This window comes from Rhinolophus hipposideros, assembly GCF_964194185.1.
Source record: "Rhinolophus hipposideros genome assembly, chromosome: 21".
Taxonomy (NCBI): domain Eukaryota; kingdom Metazoa; phylum Chordata; class Mammalia; order Chiroptera; family Rhinolophidae; genus Rhinolophus; species Rhinolophus hipposideros.
Genome location: NC_138067.1, coordinates 49,798,345 through 49,822,071, shown reverse-complemented (window position 1 = coordinate 49,822,071; position 23,727 = coordinate 49,798,345). Strand labels below are relative to the sequence as shown.

The 23,727-nt window shown below is 44.8% G+C and overlaps 1 protein-coding gene and 1 pseudogene across 2 annotated transcripts; both read right to left on the bottom strand.

Annotated features, from left to right (window-relative positions):
• Positions 1-12,465: 12,465 nt before the first annotated feature.
• Positions 12,466-23,449, bottom strand: LOC308489495 (uncharacterized protein). The gene is made up of 5 exons (XM_081030693.1): positions 23,222-23,449; positions 21,964-23,134; positions 20,504-20,588; positions 18,781-18,907; positions 12,466-15,498 (listed from the first exon to the last, which is right to left on the bottom strand). The coding sequence occupies exons 3-5, from the start codon at positions 20,534-20,536 to the stop codon at positions 13,781-13,783; spliced, it is 1,878 nt and encodes a 625-aa protein (XP_080886819.1). The 5' UTR covers positions 20,537-20,588; positions 21,964-23,134; positions 23,222-23,449; the 3' UTR covers positions 12,466-13,780.
• On the bottom strand, positions 13,096-13,535 carry LOC308489496 (large ribosomal subunit protein uL22-like; annotated as a pseudogene). Its single transcript has one exon. The product of its transcript is annotated as a large ribosomal subunit protein uL22-like (transcript).
• Positions 23,450-23,727: the final 278 nt, after the last annotated feature.

Sequence of the window (23,727 nt, the reverse complement as noted above, 5' to 3'; positions counted from 1 at the left end):
TTAAAGTCTGTTTTTTTTGTTCAATTTCCATTTTCATGAAGTAACTTTTTTCATCTGTTTACCTAGAATCTCTGTGTGTCTTTCAATTTGAAGTGAGTTTCTTGTAGGCAACATGTGTGTTTTGTTTCCTTATCCATTCAGCCACCCCATGTTTTTGATCAAAGCATTTAATCCACTTACATTGAAAGTAATTACTTGTTCTCTATTTCGTTTAGTTCTGCTCTAATTTTTGTTAATTCCTTTCTTCTGCTGACCTTGGGTTGCACTTGTTCTTCTTTTTCTAGTTCTTTAAGGTGTAACACGACGGTATTTATTTGGGATTTTTCTTGTTTCTTGAGATAGGCCTGTAATGATATAAATTTCCCTCTTAAAACTGCTTTCGCTGCATCCCAAAAATTTTGGTAGATGTATTTTCATTGTCATTTGTTTCTATGTATCTTTTGATCTCTCCTCTAATTTCTTCTTTGACCCAGTCGTTCTTTAAAAGTATGTTGTTTAATTTCCATGTATTTGTGTTGTTTCCTGCTTTCTTTTCGCAGTTGATATCCAATTTTAAAGCCTTCTGATCAGAGAATATGCTTGGTATGATTTCAATACTCTTAAATTTGCTGAGGCTGATTTTATGTCCCAATATATGGTCTATCCTTGAGAATGTTCCATGTACACTCGAAAAGAATGTATAGTCTGATGTTTTAGGATGAAGTGCTCTACATATGTCAATTATGTCCATTTCATCTAATGTGTCATTTAGGGCTGCTATTTCATTATTTATTTTCTGTTTGGATGATCTATCCATAGCTGTCAATGATGTATTTAAGTCCCCTAGTATAATTGTGTTTTGGTCAATTTCTCCCTTTAGTTCTGTTAGTAGTTGCTTGGTATATTTCGGTGCTCCCTGATTGGGGGCATAAATATTGATGACTGTTATGTCTTCTTGTTGTATAGTCCCCTTTACCATTATGAAATGTCCATCTTTGTCTCTTGTTACCTTTTTCACCCTGAAGTCTCTTTCATCTGATAGCATTATGGCTACACCTGATTTTCTCTGGGCACCATTTGCTTGGAGTGTCAATTTCCACCCTTTCACTTTGAGTCTATGCTTGTCCTTGTACCTGAGATACAGCATATGGTTGGGTTTAGTTTTTTGATCCAATCTGCTACTCTGTGCCTTTTTATTGGTGAGTTCAGTCCATTTACATTTAGGGTGATTATTGATACATGAGGATTTCCTGTCATTCTATCTTTAGTTTTCCTGTAAGGCTGTATCTCCATTGTTTCTTTGCCTTTTTTTTTTGTTCTCTATTATTTCTGTGTGGTGGTATTCTAGGATGTTTCCCTCTGTTTCTTCTTTTATTACAGTATATATTTCAGTTCTGGATTTTTTTGAGTGCTTACCCTTAAGTTTATGTAAAAGAAAGTTTGATATTTAGAGTATTCCATTTTCTTCAGCACGCTTACTTTCTCCATTCCCATATTCCGGTTCAGGTCTTTACTCTCCCCCTTTTTATGTTGCCACAAATTGTCCCTGTTGATGGTTGTCAAATAGCCTCCTTTAGTATTTCTTGTAGTGCAGGTCGTGTATTAGAAAATTCCCTCAGCTTCTGTATGTCTGGGAAGGTCTTTATTCCTCCTTCATATCTAAAGGATATCTTTGCTGGATATATTATTCTTGGCTCATAATTTCTCTCTTTCAATAGTTTCAATATTGGTTCCACTCCCTCCTGGCTTATAGAGTTTCTCCTGAAAAATCTGATGATAATCTAATGGGCTTTCCTTTGTAGGTTACCGTCTTCTTTTCCCTACAATAGAAAAGAAGACAATAGAAAAAATTAATGTGACAAAGAGCTGGTTGTTTGAAAAGAGTAACAAAATTGAAAAACCCTTGGCTAGACTCACTAAGATAAGAAGAGAGAAGACACTAATTAACAAAATCAGAAATGAAAAAGGGGAAGTTATCACGGACACCACAGAAATACAAAGGATCATGCAAGGATACTATGAAGGACTATATGCCACCAAATTCAATAACCTAGAAGAAATGGACAAGTTCTTAGAAACATACAGCCTTCCAAGGCTGAACCATGAAGAACTGGAAAATCTAAACAGACCGATCACCAGTAAAGAAATTGAATCAGTCATCCAAAACCTTCCCCAAAGCAAAAGTCCAGGACCAGATGACTTCACTAGTGAATTCTACCAAACCTTCAAAGAGGATCTAATACCAATCCTGCTCAAACTCTTCCAAAAAATTGAAGATGAGACAGTACTCCCTAACTCATTTGATGAAGCCAAAATTACCCTGATACCAAAACCTGGTAAGGACAACACAAAAAAAGAAAAATACAGACCGATATCTCTGATTAATACAGATGCAAAAATCTTAAACAAAATTCTAGGAAATCGAATGCAACAATGCATTAAAAAGATTATTCAACACGATCAAGTGGGGTTCATCCCCGGGGCACAAGGATGGTTCAACATCCGCAAATCCGTCAATGTAATACATCACATAAACAAAATAAAGGACAAAAATCATATGATTATGTCAATTGATGCAGAAAAAGCATTTGACAAGATACAACATCCATTTATGATTAAAAACTTAATAAAATAGGTATAAAAGGAAAATAATATAATAAAGGCCATATGTGACAAGCCCTCAGCTAATCTCATAATTAATGGTGAAAAACTGAAGCCCTTTGCTCTACGTTCAGGAACACGACAGGGCTGTCCCCTATCACCTCTGCTTTTGAACATAGTGTTGGAAGTCCTTGCCAGAGCAATCAGGCAGGAGAAAGAAATAAAAGGCATCCAAATTGGGAGTGAAGAAGTTAAATTATCACTCTTTGCAGATGACATGATGCTATATATAGAAAACCCTAAAGACTCCACCAAAAAGCTATTAGAAACAATCAACGAATACAGTAAAGTTGCTGGCTACAAAATCAACATACAAAAGTCCATTACATTCCTGTTACTAACAATGAAATCTCAGAAAAAGAAATGCAAAAAAGAATTCCTGTTGCAATTGTAGCAAAAAGAATAAAATACCTAGGAATAAACTTAACCAAGGATGTGAAGGACCTATATGCTGAAAACTATAAGACATTTTTGAAGGAAATTGAAGAAGACACAAAGAAATGGAAAGACATTCCGTGCTCATGGATTGGAAGAATCAACATAGTTAAAATGGCCATATTACCCAAAGCCATATACAGATTTAATGCAATCCCCATCAAAATCCCAATGGCATTTTTTAAAGAAATAGAACAAAAAAATCATCAGATTTGTCTGGAACCACAAAAGACCCCAAATAGCCAAAGCAATCTTAAGAAAAGAGAACAATGCTGGATGTATCAGACTCCCTGACTTTAGCTTGTACTACAGGACTACAATAATCAAAACAGCATGGTAGTGGCAGAAAAACAGACACATAGACCAATGGAATAGAATTGAGAACCCAGAAATAAAACCACATAAATATGGACAGATAGTTTTTGACAAAGAAGCTAAAAACATACAATGGAGGAAAGACAGCCTCTTCAATAAATGATGCTGGGAGAATTGGATAGACACGTGCAAAAGAATGAAACTGGATTGTTATCTGTCACCATGTACCAAAATTAATTCAAAATGGATCAAAAACTTAAGCGTAAGACCTGACACAATAAACTGCATAGAAGAAAACATAGGTACTAAACTTATGGACCTTGGGTTCAAAGAGCGTTTTATGAATTTGACTCCAAGGGCAATGGAAGTAAAAGCTAAAATAAACAAATGGGACTATATGAAACTGAAAAGCTTCTGCACAGCAAAAGAAACCATTGACAAAATAAAGAGGCAACCAACTGAATGGGAGAAGATTTTTGCAAACAGTGCCTCGGATAAGGGGCTAATATCCAAAATATTCAAGGAACTCATGAAACTCAACAACGAAAAAACAAACAATCCAATTGAAAAATGGGCAGAGGATCTGAAGAGACATTTCTCCAAAGAGGACATACAAATGGCAGATAGACATATGAAAAAATGCTCAACATCACTAATCATCAGAGAAATGCAAATGAAAACCACAATGAGCTATCACCTCACCCCAGTCAGAATGGGAATCATCAAGAAAACAAATAATAACAGGTGTTGGAGAGGCTGTGGAGATAAAGGAACCCTCATACACTGTTGGTGGGAATGAAGAGTGGTGCAGCCGCTATGAAAGGCAGTGTGGAGGTTCCTCAAGAAATTACAAATAGAATTACCATATGACCCAGCAATCCCTCTCCTGGGTATCTACCCTAAAAAATCTGAAAACATTTACACATAAAGACACGTATGCTCCAATGTTCATTGCAGCTTTGTTTACCGTGGCCAAGACATGGAAACATCCAAAAGGTCCTTCGATAGATGAATGGATAAAGAAGTTGTGGTATATATACACAATGGAATACTATTTGGCCCTAAGAAAAGATGATGTAGGAACATTTGTGACAACATGGATGGATCTTGAGAGTGTAATGCTAAGTGAAATAAGTCAGACAGAAAAAGGAGAGAACTATATAATTTCACTGATATGTGGTATATAAACCTAAACAACAAAAGAACAAGACAAAGAAATGAGAAACAAAAACTCATAGACACAGACAATAGTTTAGTGGTTACCAGAGGGTAAGGGGGGTGGGGGTGGAAGATGAGGGTAAGGGGGATCAAATATATGGTGATGGAAGGAGAACTGATTCTGGGTGGTGAACACACAATGGGATTTTGAAATCTATGTAATTTTACTAACAAATGTCACCACAATAAATTTAAAAGTTTTTTTAAAAAGATGCAAATCAAAAGTAGAATTTACTGTTACATGTAAAATTGGCAGATGAAAAATAAGACTCAGTGATACAAATGATGATGCACGACAGCTACTCTCATTCATTCTTGAAGTGAGTCTGCATTGGAAAAAGTTTTCTTAAAAGCAATTGGTTCATGTGTATCAAGAGCCCTTAAAGCTGTTAATTACTTTAAACATAATGATCCTGCTACTAATTTATTCTAAGTAAATAATCAGTGATATGGTCAAAGATGTATGCACAAAGACATTCATCACTGCATCATTACTGCAAAATGTTTAAAGCCACACAAAAGTACTAAATTAGGAGAAATATGTATATATACATTACATAGCCATTGAAGATTGGGTACTTGAACAGCAGCAAATGATATGTGGAATTGTCCACTTTATAATTTTGAGAGAAAAAAAAGTTTACAAAATTATAGATATAAAATGATGCGCTGTTTGTTTTAAAAATTACCCTACATATTCATATTTATGAATTGGAAAAAAATTCATAAGGAGAAATAAACCCAAAAATTATAAATATTTTTCTATATTGGCATTCCCTGAAATGAATATAGGCATGCCTGCCTGTGAGTAACAAAGGAGAATTATTCAGTGTCTTTTCTCTTCCAAAGAGAATATCTTGTTTATTAAGTTGCTTCCTGATACAATTTCATAATTGCAGGGAATCCAAAGAAAAAAAACAAAACCAGTAATTATTGATTGATATGTAGCTATTGCCTTTTTATTATTCATATATTTTATTTTTGTTTTTATTTATTTATTTTTGTCTCAAGGATGACCCTCTAAGAGTCCTTGTAATGATGGTTTGGTGGTGATGAACTCCTTAAGCTTTTTCTTGTCTGGTAAATTCTTTATCTGTCCCTTGATTTTAAATGATAGCTTTGCTTGGTAGAGTAGTCTTGGTTGTAGGTCCTTGGGTTGCATCACTTTGAATATTTTCTGCCAATCCCTTTTGGCCTGCAAAATTTCTGTTGAGAAATCAGCTGATAGTCTTATGAGAGCTTCCTTATAATTTACTAGTTGCTTTTCTCTTGCTACTTTTACGATTCTCTTTTTGTCTTTAACCTTTGCCATTTTAATTATAATGTGTCTTGGTGGGGGCCTCTTTGGTTTCATCTTGTTTGGGACTCTCTGGGCTTGTATTCTATTTCCTTTTTCAGGTTAAGAATGTTTTCCATCATTATTTCTTCAAATAGGTTCTCAATGCCCTGGTCCCTCTCTTCTCCTGGTACCCCTATAATGCGAATGTTGATAAGCTTGATGTTGTGCCAGAGGTCTCTTAAATTATCCTCATTTTTTTGGATTTTTTTCTTTTTGCTCTTCAAATTGGGTATATTCTATTACCTTGTCTTCCAATCACTGATTTGATCCTCTGCTTCATGTAGTCTGCTGGTGATTACTTCTAGTACATTCTTCATTTCAGTTTTTGTAATCTTCACTTCTGACTGGTTCATGTTTATGGTTTCTATGTCATTTTTTATGCTTGCTATCACTTTGTAGAAATTCTTACTACATTTCTTGAGCATCCTTATAACCATTGTGTTGAACTCTGTATCTGGTAGGTTGCTTACCTCCATTTCTTTTAGATCTGTTTCTGGATTTTTCTCCTGTTCTTTCATTTGGGATGTATTTCTTTGTTTCCTCATTTTGGCTATCTCTCTATGTTTGTTTTTATGTATTAGGTAGACCTATTATGTCTCCCAGTCTTGCTGAGTGACCTCATGTAGTAGGTGTCCTGTGGGGCCCAGTGGCAGTCTCCTTGGTCACCTGCTCTGTGTGCTCCAGGAGTGTCCCTTGTGTGGGTTGTGTGTGCCATCCTATTATAGTTGAGCCTTGATTGCTGTTGGCTCGTCAGTGGGTGGTATTGACTGTCAGGTTGAGTGACTGTGACATCTGCAGCTTATGGGCTGCTGTGCAGGGGTCTTACCGCCTGAAGGGAGATTCATCCCAGTGGACTCTGGTGCCTGTTGAGATTGTCCTTTGGGTGTGCCACTTGTGGGGTAATTGGGTGGTGCTTTGCTATGGTCTGAAGTCAATCTCCAAGTATAAGGTCTGACAATTAGGTTCGCAAACTCATCCTAGAAAAAGTGCTACATACCTCATCGCTGAATATCACTACAGTCATCTTTGAAGTACTGCCCTTAGGAAACTATGGACCAATTCCACCTCCTAGTCCACCCTTCAAAGCAATTTTGGAACTCTTTTTTCTGGAATGGCCATCCGAGCTGTTGTCATATTACCCTTGATGTCCTGAATGTCATCAAAATGTCTTCCTTTCAATATTTCCTTTATCTTTGGGTAGAGAAAGAAGTCATTGGGGGCCAGATCAGGTGAGTAGGGAGGGTATTCCAACATAGTTATTTGTTTACTGGCTGAAAACTCCCTCACAGACAGTGTGTGTGATCTGGTGCATTGTCATAATGCAAGAGCTATGAATTGTTGGCAAAACGTTTAGGTCATCTAACTGTTTCATGCAATCTTTTCAGCACTTTCAGATAGTAAACTTGGTTACCTGTTTGTACCAGTTGTACCAGTTGGTACAAATTTATAATGAACAATCACTCAGATATCAAAAAAGGTGAGCAACATCATTTTCACTTGATTTGGACTGATGGAACTTTTTTGGTCATGGAGAATTGATTGACTTACATTGTGCACTTTGACACTTTGTTTCAGGGTCATATTGGCACATCCATGTTTCATCACCAGTGATAACATGGCCCAAAACATTGTCTTACCTCTCCAAAAGGTCTTGGCAAACTTTGACTCTTTTTTCTTATGTTCATTGGTGAGCTCCTTCAGGACCATTATTGCACACACCTTTCTCATGCCAAGATTTTCAGTTAAGATTTTCCTGTTTCTCTTTGTTGACTTGGTCTGCTATGATTCTCACAGTGATGATTTTGACGTACAATTAGACAAATTTTTGCAATTTTTTTTCAGTTCTGCTCGTTACTGGCCACCTTGACTTCTGTTCATCAGTGACATGTTCTCTCCCCTCAGAAAAACAATGAATCCATTTGTACACTGCCATTTTCTTCATGGCAATATCCCCATAAACTTGGACTAACATGTCCCTGATTTCACTTCCACTCTTGCTAAGTTTAACAAGAAATTTGTTCATTGCTCTAATTCAAGTTCAGACATTCTCATGATGGCACACAAAACGATGCAACAACAATAATGAATTCCACTCAGCAAGACACTGCCACATGTCGATATGAACAGAGCTGTAAGACACTGATGTACCAAGGTTATGAAACCTCACTGAGTTTGTACAGTGCAGCCAATGTTAAGTGCACGATGGCAAGTTTGCAAATTTAATTGAATTGTCAGATCTCGTATGTTGGTTCTGGGGCATTTTGGGAGGGGCCCCAGTGCAGGCCCAAGTCAGCCACTGCCTACGATCGGCCTGGGAGTACCTGGTAGGAGATGCAAAGTAACACATGGCTAGTCATTGCCTGTGGTGTACCTGGAGGCATGTAAGAGAGGCCACACTGGGACCCAAGGATGGCTGCCACCAGTACTGGGTCTGGGGTAGCTCCTCAAAAAGCCAGGACATTCCCATCCCTGCTGCCACCTGCTGGCTCCATAAGGTTCATCTGCTGATAAAGCCTCCTGTGGTATGGAGATAGGTGTGTTGGAATCTCAGTGAGTCTCCTGGGTGGAGTGAATGGAACTCACCACACCAATTGAGATCCAGAGTTGACCCTGGGCAGGGGGAGGACTTACTACAGGATAGATGGCACCCGACTGCTGGCTGCTCTTACAAAAGACTCAACACAGGATAAATGGCAACTATCTTCCAGCCTTCACCTGAAGCGACACATCTCAGTCTGTCTCCTGTATGTCTCCAATGCCCACCACCCCCAAGCCACTGTCCCTCCACTGGAGCCCAGGGTGAGTGCCTGCGAGCAAGTCTGTGCAGGCCCTTTAAGAGTATGTCTGAATTTCCTGCCGTCTTCCGTCCCACCGGAGATAGTCAGAATCCCCACTATTTTTCACAGCCAGATGTTGTGGAGGCTCCTCTTCCCAGCATCAGTACTCCGGGCGGGGAGGCCAGTGTGGAGATGGGGTACCTTACTCCTCTGTGGGGAACCTCTGTGGCTGAGATATCCCTCTCAATTTTCATCTGCCACACAGAGGCTTGGGGCTGGCCTGTTTCGTGTCTTCTCCCTTCCTACCAGTCTTGACATGGCTTCTATTTTACGTTTTAGTTATGAAATTTCTCTTCAGCTAGACTTGAGATGGTTCTCCAGGTTGATTGTTCTAGAATTTAGTTGTAATTTTGATGTGTTCACAGGATGAAGTTAAGCACAGCATTTATCTACTCTGCCATCTTGGATCCTTGTGTGACATTTTTTTTATTTCATCACGGGAGGTGTATTTGTGAATGTGGCATCTTTGAAATCTGGCACTGAGGAGGATAGGCTCACAGAAGCCCCCAGACTGCTGCCTGGCTTTCTTGGAGGTGTAGTCTGCAGCTCTTTGTGAATGTGGCCCAATTCTGTTACAATGGAGTACAACTTCCAGAAGGAAGGGCTCCTAGGTCATGTCGATGCTGTGGTACTGCCCAGCATTCCCTCTATGGAGAGGCAGCCTTACCGCAGATCCTTCAGGAAGTGGTAGAAACCTCTAGGTGTCCGTCATCGCCATCTTGTGGAAGAGGTTCGTGTAAGCATGATTCTCCTATACTCCCCAAATTCTCAAACACAGGCTTCATGGATTCTGCTTAGCTGTTGCTCACTCTCTGCTGGAGGTAGGTATGCCCCCCAATGAGAGATTCTGAGAATTATAGTGAGAAAAAGCTGTCTCAGTGCAGTCTAGGGGAGCCTGAACAACCCCCAGATCTCCTCACTTGCAAGTGTTGCCCTCCCTCCTGTAGGAAGTCGCACCCCAACTGCAGAGACTTCTGGAAGTAGTACAAGGTTGTAGGTGTCTGAGTTCGCCACCTAGTGGACATTAATGTAACCATGACTATAATTCCCATAATTCTCAAATCCAGGGAATCTGGGGAACTGCCAACATAGCCCTTCCGGAGGTGGGGACGCTTGCCCAATGGTAGCGTCTGGGAAATACAGTGATTTTAAGCTGTCTGAGTGTGACCTAGGCTAGGCGGCAGGGCCTGGACAATACTCCCAGTGTCTTTGTTCCTAGGTGACTCCAAATTTCTGGAGCCAATAACTGAGTCTCTCTATAAAGTGGAGCACCCATACCCACGCAATCTTGTGGGAGTAGTATAAGGTTCTAGGTGTCCAACTGACCACCTTGTAGACAAGATTAGTGTAATGATTATTCCCTATAAATCCAAGAATTCTTATCCTCAAGTCTCCTGGACTTTATGGAGCTGTTGATGACACTGTTTTAAGGGCAGGACAACCGCTGAACGGTGTCTCTGGGAATTACAATGAGTTAAAACTGTCTCAGTGCACCTAGCCTGGCTGGAAAGCCTGGACAAGTCCAGAAATCCCCGTCCACAGCACAGGAACCGTCATGCTCACCCACACAGTACACGCCCGCACTGCATGCCTTCTAGGAAATGTAGTCTGGGTAAATAGTGAAAACCCTCACACCTCCAAAATCAACATATTAATTTGATGACCTCTAAAATATATGTAAGATTGTTTTAGAATTGCTTTTCTCAAACTATTATACTATGAAAAAGAAACCAACTGTAAATATTTCAGGACTTGTTGGCCGTTCCCTAACCACCGCCACCCTGCCCAAGACATGGTAAAGTCACAAGTGGGTGATTTGTTGAACAAATTCATAGACAGAGGTTCCAATCAAGTCTCAGGAGAAGCGAGGTTGGCTCAGGCATTAGTGGCAGGGGGTCTGTAATGAGGGTCTCAACCCCCATGCAAAGATGAAGGGACATGGAACACTGAGAGAAACACAGCAAATGAGGGGCACAGGTGGCCCAGGTCTCACCAATGGAGTTGGGAGGGCTGGAAAGTGTACAGACCATTGGGTGCTGAGCCAGGATATCTTATAAAAGGCCGTACAATATCTGGAAGCGACACTAAGAATGGTGGAGTTCATGGGATAGGGCAAAGTAAATCACACACGTGGAAGCCTGCCAAGATAGGAGTACATGTCAATGGGAAAATATCCAGGAGTACCCTCAGCAACAGACTGAATTGCATACCCTCATCCACAAATCCATATATTGAAGCTCTAACTCCCAATGTGACTGGCGTAGATAGGACCTTCTTAAAGGTAATTAAGCTTAAATGAGGGCATAAGGGTGGGGGCCTAATCCCACAGGGGGACTGAAATGTTACCCTTCACCTTCAGTCCACCAAGAGTGGAAGACCTGAAATCAAGAAGCAGACAAATGATTGCTGTGTGTGCTAGTCTCTGGAAAGGGGTCCCTGAGGAAGGGTCCGCGGGTCAGGGATGAGAGGATATATAAGCATCACGCAGTTGACAGGTGGAAGGAGTGGTCCCTTAAAGCAGCAGAAAGGGCCTACAGGCCCTGTTCTTGTACCATAGAGGAGAGTCATCTTTATCACCTCCACCCCAAAGATTTGGACTCCTTCATTGGAGTGCAGTTCCCAAGAGTCTGCATTTATAACCAATATCCTGGTGATTGTTACAAAAAGCATGGATCCTACTGTGAGACACAGAGATGTGGGGCAGAACGAGAACGAAACGTGGGCAGAAGCCCCATCTTACAGGACCTTGTCTGCCAGTCAGGGTTTTTAATTCATCTAAAGAATGGTAGGAACCAATGGAGAGTATGAGGCAAGAGTGACCCAATTGTATATATTAAAAAAGATTCTCTCGAGGCAGCTGGATGGCTCAGTTAGTTAGAGCAAAAGCTCTGAACAACAGGGTTGCCAGTTCGATTCCCACATGGGCGAGCAAGCTGCACCCTCCACAACATAGACTGAAGATAATGAGCTGCGGCTGAGCTTCCAGAGGGGCAGCCGGATGCTCAGTTGGTTAGAGCGCAAGCTCTCAACAAGGTTGCCGGTTCAATTCCAACATGGAATGGTGGGCTGTGTCCCCTGCAACTAAAGATTGAAAACGGCAACTGGACTTGAAGCTGAGCTGCACACTAACTAGATTGAAGGACAGCTTGGAGCTGACGGGCCCTGGAGAAACACACTATTCTCCAATATTCCCCAATAAAATAAAATAATTTTTATTTTTTTATTACAGTGTATTAGTTATTGCTGTGTGGCAATAGTCAAGGGTGGCAAGTCACCATTTAAGGGTTGTAGTTGTCAGGGAGACTGCTTTTAGTGGATTCAGGGTTCAATTAAATACTATGGACCTTCAAGTTAAATTATATAAAAACAAAAGCTTTTAAACACCAGTATGAAAAATCAATGAAAAAATGGTTCAAGAGAAAATCAACTTGTACATTTTTCAAAGGAATAAACCTTGCAAAACAAATTTCCAACGTGTAAATGCTACTGCTCATGAGATAATGGCTTAACCTGAAAAATCTTCCCTCTTTTTGTGAAATGGCATTATCTGCGTTTCTAATGCCTGTGAGTCCAAAAATAAACTTATTAAGAACAGAGCCACAAAAGCCATCTGAAAATCTGCAAGGCTCCATGGAGCTTACATTTCAAGTCTTCCTATACAAATCTTTTCAATCCTGTTTTGCATATCAGAATTAATTTATTGCAAAATAATGCAGACAATGAATTTAAAAATCTGTTTAGTACAATGACACTTTGTCATATGGAGTTCAAATCTGTGAGACTGGTTGCCTTCTACTTTAACCAACAATTTACACACCAATCAGAAAACTTCATACTGAGACAGTTGAGTATGCATGGTGCTTCCATATAGATGCCACTCTCATGTCTGAAACACTCTGCCATAGTGTTTCTAGGGACTATCAGAGTCAATCTGCGCCATTCATAAGCACTCTCCGTTTCCCCAAAATGTAGTGTGCAATACTGATAAATCCAGATTGCATTTGGTTCTTACATATGAACGGCATTTGTTGGGTCCCTCACCACTTCGAAAATGTCTGGTTTGGAATCTGATGAATCCTTGGACAGAAGCCACAGCAAAACCCACTGTATTTTCCATTTCTTTTTGGGTTCTATAGTGTTAGTGAGCACTCAAGTTTGAAGGTCCTCAACATGGCTCATCACCACATTTAGCTATTGTTTCGATGATCTGAGCAGTGTACTGTGTGTGAAGGCTTGTGTATAAATATGTCCGTGTTCTTGCTTTGTTTTTTCTCTACTGTTACTTTTATTAGCATTTATTTTATGTTGAATTTACTCCTGGGCCTTAAGTTTTTGTTTCTTCAGTTTCTTCTGGGAGATCTTTTTCTCCTGAGCAACCTCCTCTTCTGGTTTAGGAACAATTTGTTCTTTTTCAGTTGGAATCATCTCAATGTGACAGGGAGAGCTCATGTATGTGTTAATCCATCTGTGAGCTCTTTAAGTTCTCCGCTGCATCTTGGGTGCTTTGTTCACTTGGATGTGCTCAGTGACTAGAGAGTCTATATCTAAACTCTTAAGTTCAGCATTACTCTCTGCATTTTTGAGCATGTGGAGTAAAAATTCTGCACTCTTTTTGGGCCAACAACCCTGTGTCCAACCCCACTGTTTGGCCTGGGCACACCTCCAACTTCACCATTGTAACGATGGAATGGCACACATTGCTTTCATAATGTGACATCCTTTAAAAACTTTGTGGCTTTTCGGATATGCATACCCTTAATGGCCTGGGCGCAGTTTCATAAGTGTTCTTAAAACGAACCCGTAGATTTGAACCTCTTGATTTACATGATTTTGTGGGGTCCTCTGGGTCAAGTGAATAGTGAACCATTTTCAGAGGTCACCTCAGGCCGTTTTTGGAAAGAGCTGTGTTCTTGCTCTTGAGTATGATTGGGTCAAGTGTAGTAAGAGATGGACTATGGCTTAAGGCTACGTACGTCCCAGCTTGTGTGGAGTGCATCTACACAGTATGAGTTCTCTGGTGCTTGGTCAGGGAGGAGCTGTGTGTGAAGGCCTTCCCACAGTCACTGCACTTGTATGGCTTCTCTCCCGTGTGGATCCGCCGGTGCTGAGTCAGGTGAGTGCTCTGCCTGAAGGATTTCCCACAATCCTGGCATTCATAGGGCTTTTCTCCAGTGTGTGTCCTCTCGTGCTGGCTTAGTGATGAGCTGTGACTGAAGGATTTCCCACACTCGTTGCACCCGTAGGGCTTTTCTTTGGTGTGGATTCTCTGGTGTTCTATAAGGAGGGAGCTCTGGCTGAAAGCTCGGCCACACTCGTTACACTCATAGGGCTTCTCTCCTGTGTGGATTCTCTGATGCTGAATGAGTGGAGCAAGCTGGCTGAAGGCCCTGCCACATTCGTTACACTGATAGGGCTTCTCCCCAGTGTGGATTCGCTGGTGTTTGGTTAGGGATGAGCTGTGGCTGAAGGCCTTCCCACAGTCACTGCACTCATAGGGTTTTTCCCCTGTGTGGATCCTCTGATGTTGAGTGAGGTGTGTGCTCTGCCGGAAGGCCTTCCCGCATTGATTGCATTCGTAGGGCTTTTCTCCGGTGTGTGTCCGCTCATGCTGGCTGAGTGATGAGCTGTGGCTGAAGGTTTTCCCACACTCATTGCACCCATAGGGCTTCTCACCAGTGTGAATCCTACGATGCTCAGTCAGCAGTGTGCTCTGGCTGAAGGCTTTCCCACATTCATTACACTCATAGGGCTTCTCTCCCGTGTGTGTCCTCTGATGCTGAATTAGTGGTGTGATCTGGGTAAAGGCTTTTCCACACTCATGACACTCATAAGGCTTCTCCCCAGTGTGGATTCGCTGGTGCTTTGTCAATGACGAGCTGTGGCTGAAAGTCTTGCCACAGTCTCCACACTCATAGGGCTTCTCCCCAGTGTGGATTCGCAGGTGCTGGGTCAGATGGATACTTTGCCGGAAGGCCTTCCCACATTCACTGCACTCATAGGGCTTTTCGCCTGTGTGAGTCCGCTCATGTTGGCTGAAGGAGGACCTAAAACTAAAGGATTTCCCACATTCACTGCACTCGTAGGGCTTCTCGCCTGTGTGAGTTCTCTGGTGCTGGATCAGTGGGGCAATTTGGTTGAAGGTCCTCCCGCACTGTATGCACTTATAGGGTTTCTCGCCAGTGTGGATTCTCTGATGTTTGGTAAGTGCTGAGCTGTTTCGGAAGGCTTTTCTGCATTCGTGACATTCGTAAGGTCTCTCTCCTGTGTGTGTTCGGAGGTGTTCAATGAGTGCCGAGCTGTGACTAAAGGCCTTCCCACATTCTTCACATGTGTAGGGTTTGTCTTTTGCATAGGTTTTCTGTTGCACATTTGAGTCTGGATTCTTCCTCTTTCTGTGTGTTCCCCACATGTGGGAGCCTCGTCTTTCAGGAGTCACAGGTTCAGTTGAGAGATCTGGTCTCAGATGTGAGTTTTCCTCAAACCCATTCTCTGGCTGCTGCTTCTGAACAGATGTCCTCACAGGTGTGAAGGCCACTTGCAGCACACGGCCATTAAGGTTCTCATGACTCTGTTCCCAGGGGCCTGCAGTATCTTCACCCTTAGAACACCACAGACTATTCCATAGGAAGCTTCCTACCAGGACACTGTTGAATAGTTCTTCACAGATGTCTTGCTTTGGAGGTGACAGTTTGGGTTTGGATGTAGTTTCCAAGTCTGAAAGAAAAAAAATGGTAACGCCCCTTAATCCCCATTCCAGAGAAAAAGTTTGTGGTGGGTGAAAGAGTAAAACTGATAGTTTCATAAGGTTCAAAGCACGAGTAGCCTTGACTGTGTAACAATATGGTTTCTGCAAAGGAGGGGAGGGTCAGGAGAGGAAGGGAAGTTCCAAGAACAGGGGATGGGATTTGGTATAAAGACACGAATGGAGTTGACAAGGGGGGTACGGAAAATGTGGGTGGGAGAAGATGCTGAGGGGAGAGTGGGCCTTCAGCAAAATGTGAACATATGCTCAGACTTGGAAGGAGCAGAGTGATGCCCAGGCTCTGGCTAACGCGGCCTCCACTATGCCAGTTGGTGAGAGAAGCCACCATGTTGGAAGGAGCACTCAGCCCTCCCGTGGCTCAGACCCAGCCTCTTCCTGGCAGCCTGGTATACTGTACCTCCTCAACTCAGCTGTAAAGAAACCCATCAACTGGGAACTGAGGAAGTGTCCTTCACCAGGAAGATGGATAAATGACTATGGTGGTTTAGAGCACCTTGATCTTCTTTATTCTTTCCCTCTAACTGCGAAACACCCATGGGTAGCAGCTTCTTTCCACCTTAGTCACCATGTACCCCCACCCACAACAGGGGGCAACAGACATGCTGAATGAACACATGGAGTCCTTCCCCGCTTCCTGGAAGGATGGCCTTTCTGCCCTGGTACCCATCCCTCTCCTCAGAGGCAGAGACTCTGCTGCCACCCCGACCTCAGCACTGGAATGTACTCTTGTGGGCACCTCTCACATTTATATTACATCCTAGTGAAATGGTAAGGGCACAAAAAAGGAGTCAAGCTGGGTGCAGTGGGCAGAATAGTGGCTCCCAAGGATGTTTACATCTAAACTCCGGAACCTGGGAGTATGCTGTTACCTGACATGTCAAGGAGGAATTAAGGTTGCTAATCTTTTTTTTTACCCTCTTTCCCCAACCCCCAATTCCAAGTCAAGCCACTGTTTCTCAATCTAGTTGTGGAGGATGCAGCTCACGGGCCCATGTTGGTATTATGATCATTGTGCTCTACCCAGCTGAGCCAGTTGGTTGCTGACTGCTGACTGGCTACTCACGCATCTCTCACCAGCTGCCGGCCGCTCATGGCAGCACCCGGCAGCATACAGAAGAACACAGCAGCTTACGCTGGCCGCAGGGTGCTCACGGCGGCCCAGCTCCAAGGAGAGTCATTATTCACAATCTTAGCTGTAGAGGGCGCAGCTCAGTGGCCCATGTGGGAATCCAACCAGCAACATTGGTGTTAGGAGCACATCTCTGAGTCACCTGAGTCACCCGGCCGCCCTGGTTGCTAATCTTTTGACGTCAGCTTACTATTTGAGATTACCGTGGCTTATCCAAGTGATCCCATGTAACCACAGGGTTCTTAAACGTGAGAGACCAGAGTGTCACAGTGTGCGATGATTTGACCAACTGTGCTAACATTGAAGATTGACAAGGTCATGAGTTCAGGAAATGTGGCAGCATCTACAGGTTATACAATGGAAGAAAACGGATTCTGCCACACACTCCAGAAGGAACGCTGTTCTGATGACACCTTGAACATAGTCCCATGAGACACATTTGGACTTTTGACCTGTAGAACTGTAAAATAATGTGTGTTGCTTTACATCACTATATTTCTGGTAATTTGTTACAAGAGCAATTGGAGGCTAACATGCTGGGTGAAAGCCAGTTATTATTTGAGGCTGGAGAGATGCTGTTGTGACCCCTTCCACATACTGGCCATCCTTCCTGGGCCCTGGCAATGGGCCACTGCTTGAACAGGGTCAGGGCCTAGCACCAGTAGGAAACTGCCTGCCAGAGGGACAGGACGCCACCACTTCCTAGAGAGCTGCCTACCTATCTAAGGAGATGGACAGGCGGTATGAAGAGCAGAACCACCTCGTCCACGTGTAGTTACATGGAAGAGCCCATCCTAGATTTACTACCCACAGATGCAAGAGTCATAAGTGATTCTTTGGTTTGAAGTACTGAGGCTGGAGTGTTTGTTACACAGCAAGAGCCCTTGCATCATCAAAGTGCCCTTGCACGTGCTGTTTCCTCCGCCTGGAATCCTGCTCTCCCAGATTGTTTCAAGGCAGCACTGTTCTCATTGTTCAGGCTTCAGCTCCCATGTCCCCTTGGAATGGTGAGCCCTCATCTCTCTGCTTAAGTCTTTCCCCCAATTGTAGTCTCTACCTTATCACCAGCTTTCATTTCCTCATAATCAGCAATCATCTCATTCACTGTTATTGTTATTACTTTAGCTATTGTTGTGTGCCCTTCTCCCTCAACAAGAATGTAAATTCAGCAAAGACAAAAGCCCGGTCTCATTCACAGCAAAACAGTGCTTGGTGAATGCTCACTAAAAGACGGAGTAGTCAGTTTATTCCTGAAGAATCTGAGAGCAGGCACAGAGACAGAGACCTGGGAGGTAAGTGGGCTCCTCCCAGCTCTGTATCTCTCATCCCACCTGGGCACGTACCTCGGGGAACTCCCTTATCCCTCCTATGGCTCTGCCTTCAGGTCCAGCAGGGATAAACGCTGGCTTCGGGAGCCAGTGTCCTCCTTGGGCAAGACCCAGGGAGTGAGCATTTGTGTGCAGCACCCTTCCTAACCCTCTGCCCACTCCACTTTCAGTCTCTCAGGTCCAAAGTGGCTTGGGACCCCGAGAGGTCACAATATTCCTCCCTCACCCTTAGTTGCTGACCTCATCCCTGGTTCTGGGGTGGACATGTGACCCAGGCCTGGCCAGTCAGAGCTCTGCTTCTTCCCCTGCTCACTGGCAACAATGAGCCGTGTGAAGGCGACCGGGTGGCCGAAAGGAGACAACCCTGGCACCTTTCATTGGCGCCAGGACACAGACCCTGTCTTTTCTGCTGGTCTCAGACCCTGGCAGCTGTCTTGTCACCTTCAGAGGGGCCCATCTGGACTGATGGCAGAAAGAGGTGCAGAGTAAGGACAAAGGGGTCTCCTGACCGCTCCACAGGTAGATCAGGTCCAGCCTGGGGTTTTGCAGTCACGGGACCCAGTATGTCTCTCCACCACACGGTATCCTGCTGCTGGCATTTTCAGGTGGGACCTGCTACGTGTAGGCCAAACATCCTATTGACATTCCCGTAACCGAATCAGCCTGGTCCCTAAAGCCAAAGACACACCCAAGTATTTGCTTTTAAAGCCTAGACCTACGCCCACTTTAACTCAAAAGAATTAGAATCCATGGTGGGGCCACAGGTGAGGGCTTACCTACAGACACAAGGAGCCCAAAGGTCTCCAGCATCACATCGCGGTACAGGCTCCTCTGGGCGGGCTCCAACTGCCCCCACTCCTCCTGGGTGAAGTCCACGACCACGTCCTCAAAGGTCACTTGCTCCTGAAATATCACATATGAGTGTCCTCAGTCAGCCCAACCCTGGCACTGTCTGCTGGTGGGAGCAGCTGGTGAATGAGGACAAGGCCAACCTGGGTAGGAGGCGTTCTCTCAAGTCTGGGATTTTGGCTGGGTTTTTCTGTGGAGCTGGGGTTCTGCTGGAAGGGGGTTCTTAGGACATAAGAGTACACACCCATCTTCAAGCAACTTACCTGCAGAAAAGTCTCAAAATAAGAAATGCTGCTGAGGAGTCAATGAGACAGGGGAGAACAATCCTGGGCGTTTTGGGTTCACTGGTATTCATACCTTCATGGAGGGACCCTTGGAGTGGCAGCTGTGTCTGGGCAGTAGGGGACGGGAGCATCTGGAAAACTGTCAGGTTAGATTCCTGCCTTACCCTTGTGGCCAAAGTAACATCCTGATGCGTCCAAGATACTGTTTTCCCCAAAATAAGACCTAGCCGCACAATCAGTTCTAATGCGTATTTTGGAGCAAAGATTAATATAGGAACTGGTCTTATTTTACTACAAAATAAGACCAAGTCTTATATAATACCAGGTATGATATAATATTATATGATGTAATATAATATAATACAATACAATACCAGCTCTTAATTTTTCTCCAAAAGACGCATTAGAGCTGATGGTCCCGCTAGGTCTTATTTTTGGGGAAACAGGGTATGTGCCCAATAATGAAACAAAGCCTTTGAAACACAGATTTTAAAACAGAACCTTGGGGCAGAGATGATCTTTCTAATCACGACAACAAACTCAGATGTCCCCTCCACTGTATTATTTATCTTTTGATGCAAAGTAAATTCCCCCAAAGTTACTGTCTTAAAACAGCATCCATTTATTATCTCATAGTTCTGTAGGTCAGAATCTGAAGCAGTGTGGCTGGGTTCTCTGCTCAGGACTCATGCGGCTAAAGTCAAGGTGTCAGTCAGATACTGTGTTTTATCCAGAAGCATGGGGGAAAAAATCTGCTTCCAGACCGTCCCACTTAGGGCCTATGCTCTTGCTGTTCCTTCTGCCTGGAACATTTTTACTGCGGGCCTGACATCACTCCTGTGCCCCCACCCCACGCACGTCTCTGCCTGTGGGCCATGTCCTCAGGAAGGTCACCAGGTCTGTTCTAGTCAATGCCTGGTTCCCTAGCCTAGCTTTTTCTGAGCTTTCTTGGCACATTTACATTCCTCGTTGGAGCCTCATAGGGAGGGAGACTTCTGCCTGCCTCACCTGTTCCTGCAACAGTGCCAGGACCACGACCTGGTCGTCGCTAGGTGCTCAGTACACACCTGGCAAGTAATGACGAGAGTGTGCTGCGAGTAAAGACTTAGAATCCTGGGAGTAAAGACTTAGAGTTGAGGATGTGCCAGACTCATCAGTGACAGGGCCGATCAATGCCGGCTAGGGCAGCATGGGGCAGGTGGGGAGTCCAGGAGGCCCTCAGAATGAGAACTAAAGGAGGACGTGGAGTTGGCTAAAGCACACTCCTGGCAGGGGACAGAGCGACGGAAAGGATCTGAGGCCAGAATGAGCTTGGTAGGGACACAAGGCCCGGGAGACCCGAGTGTGAGGGTGGAGATATACTCACCGGGGTCCCGGCATCCAGGAACCCAGCGGTCATTCCCTCCTCCTCTGGACTCTTGCACGAACAGTCAGATCCTCTGCACACAGTTCTGGGGGAAAGGGGATGTGAGAGACTGAGCAGATGTCTGTGTGACCAGAGACCAAGCGTCAGAACCCCTACCTGCAGGTAGGAAAGCTGCGGCTGCCAGAGCCTAAAGCCCAGCACTCAGGCCAAACCTAACAGCACTGAACTTCAACATGGCATTTCCTGAGCCTCTGCAAGGTACTCAGTGCCATTCCAGCCACTGTTGAAAAATGACATCAGTTTTTCCTACCGCATTCCAAAGATAGGCAAACGGAGGGCAGGGTAGGCAAAGTGTAACATTTTCTAGGGTGATGACAACCTCTGTAACTCTGGGGTTCCTGGGAGCTGCTTGGTGTACCTCAGTTGCTCTCTCCCATGAAATGAGGGTGGTGACCCAACATGGAAATTACCAGAATTAAAGTGTGAAACGGGCTGAAAACAGAGCAGAGCAGCAGGATACACATGATGGCGCCTGTTGCTGGGATGGAATCCACTAGTTTCAGTGAGCACCTATTTAGCGCCTAAGACATACAGACTACCTGTTCCTGGTAGTTTACAAGCTTGACCTTGGCTGATTGCCCAAAACGGTGCCCAGGCCCAAGGCAGGATGCGTTTCCCTCAATTTTGTACCTTCTCTGTCCACGCTGACTATGCACCTCCTAGTCTGCCGCATCCTGTTGTGTGCTGCTGTTTTCACTGCAGTTTCCACGATGGGAGTTATGTTGTTCAGTGATGTATTTATGTGAATTTTATCATCTCCCCATCCTCCCCGTCTCCTCCTAGGGCTCCTGTGGGTGGAGACATGTGGGGTCTATGCAGAGCCTCTTAGGGACAGGACTGGGTCTGGCACCCAGGACATCTAAATAACGTGTTTGCTGAATTAGTAAAGGGACTTGGATGGTGCCTGGCATGTAGCCAGTGCTCAGTAAGAGCTTAATATATAACGTGACTTTTCTGGGTCCCAGGCCACTAGAATTAATATCTTGTGTTTTTGGTCTCAGTCACATTTACTCTTTAGGGACCGAAGACCCCTCTGGAAGGTGGGGCTCCACATGACTGTGTGGTAGGACCTCGGTTGTCACCACCAGACTCCCGGACGCCCCACTAAAGCAGGAGAGGGATGCAGGTCAGGCTGGCTCCAGTTTCTCTAGGGTGTCAGCCGGGTGGCTGTCCGACTGTGTCCCCGAGTGGGAGATTCCGAGCCCTTCCGCCAAAGCCAGAACTCCTCTTTTTCCTCAACATCTCTTGGACTCGAATTCCCTGAACCGAACCCCGCCTACTCGGGACGTTCTTACTGCCCCGAAGCGACCCACCCTGGGCCGAAAGCAGCAAAAGAGACTCGACAGACACGCGCGACCCTCCCAGCAACCTCCGTCCTGGACACTCCCGATGTCGCTTACCCGAGGGACGACTAGACAAAGGCTGTGACCGCGACTGTCCCGCACTGCGCCTGCGCCGAACTACATTTCCCAGAGGGCCATGCGTTCACTAGGGTTATCCCAGGGCTTGCTTCTGCTCGGTCGGAGTCTGTCCATCCGTAGTTGCAAGGCTTGGTCAGCTGACCGGCTCAAGTTTCTTCCCCGCTTTGCTTTCACTCACCGTTAGAGGGCCGCAGAAAGTCCACGGACACCCTCACCGTGGGGGCTCCCAACTACATCTTTTTGAAGGCGGCGCGCGCTTCCAGTCGTTTCGGTGTTCGCCCCGCTCCCGCCCAATGCCGAGGCTGGGTGAGGATCCGAGTTTGGCCTCGCAGACCCCTGACTGACATTGCCTCGCCTTTCCACCTGAAACCTCACACACTGCAGTTCTTTGAACCTCAGAATGAAGGCCCCTTCTCCGCCCCCGGCCCGTTGCTGCGATTGCGCCTGCGCTGGAGGCGTCCAACTACAATTCCCAGAGGGCTACGTTAGGAATCCTTGTATAGCGGCACCGGACCGTTGGTTCATTCTCGCTGGGAGTTCAAGTCCCAGCGCCAGCATTTAACGTCCTGCATGTAAATATTTGCTGCTCTTTTGTATAGCATCAATTGTCTTGCGGACGTCGCACTATCTTCGTACAGAGAGACATGAAACACAGGACGAAAGGGCTAAAGAGAGACTGAACAGAGTGAAGGCATAGTTCGATTGTTCCTTTGGCTCAGTTGCAGAAGCCAGAAAAAGGACGGGTTAGCCAGGACACACTTCATCACCCAATGAAGAGAAACAGGCGTACATGTGCATAACATTTAAGTATCTATCTTTGTCGAATATAAAAAGCACATCAAGACATTTATTTTTATTTCCTCCAAGGAAGGTGTAGTTGTGAAGGTGGCATCTTTGAAATCTGGCGTTGAAAAGGATAGATTCGCACAGGCCCCCAGCAATGCCGCCAGGCTTTCTGGGAGGTGTTGTCCGCAGCTTTTTCTGAATGTGGCCATATCTTGTCACAATGGACTACAGCTCACAGAAGGCATGGCTCCTACATGACGCCAATTTGCTGGAATCGCCTAGTGTTCCGTATACGGAGAGGAACCGTTACTGCAGGACCCTCAGGGAGAAATAGTACGAACCCTTAGGTGTCCCATATCGCCACCTGGTGGTAAAGATTCGTGTAAGCATGCGTTCCTTATACTCCCAAAATTCTCAAGCCTGGCTTCTCAGAATTCTCAAACAGGCTTACCGGACTCTACGCAGCCGCTGTCCGCGCCCTTCCGGAGGTCAGGACCTGTGCAACGGGAGACTTTGGAAACTATAGTGAGAGAAAGCTCCCACAGTGCAGCCTGTGGGAGCCTGGACTACCACGAGCACAATCCTCGAGCTGAGACATTTCCTAGTGTGTCCCTCCGCAGGGCGGCGTACCCCTACAGGGGAGCTTCGTGGGAAAAGTAGAACAAGGTTATTGGTGTCTGAATGCGCCACCCGGCGGACAACGATTGTGTAACCATGATTCCGTCTAATTCCCAGAATTCTCAAACCCAGGGTTCCAGGAATCTGTGAAACCGCGGACACTGCCCTCCGGGAGGTCGGGACCGCCCAGCATAACGTTTGGGAGTTATAGTGATTTAAAGCTGTCTCCTTGTGGCCTAGGCTAGTCCTGGGAGCCTGGACTACAAGTACCCTAATGCCTCGCCCACAGCACAGGCCAGGTCGTGCAAGCCCATTGGAGGACACCAGCACCGTCTGCGT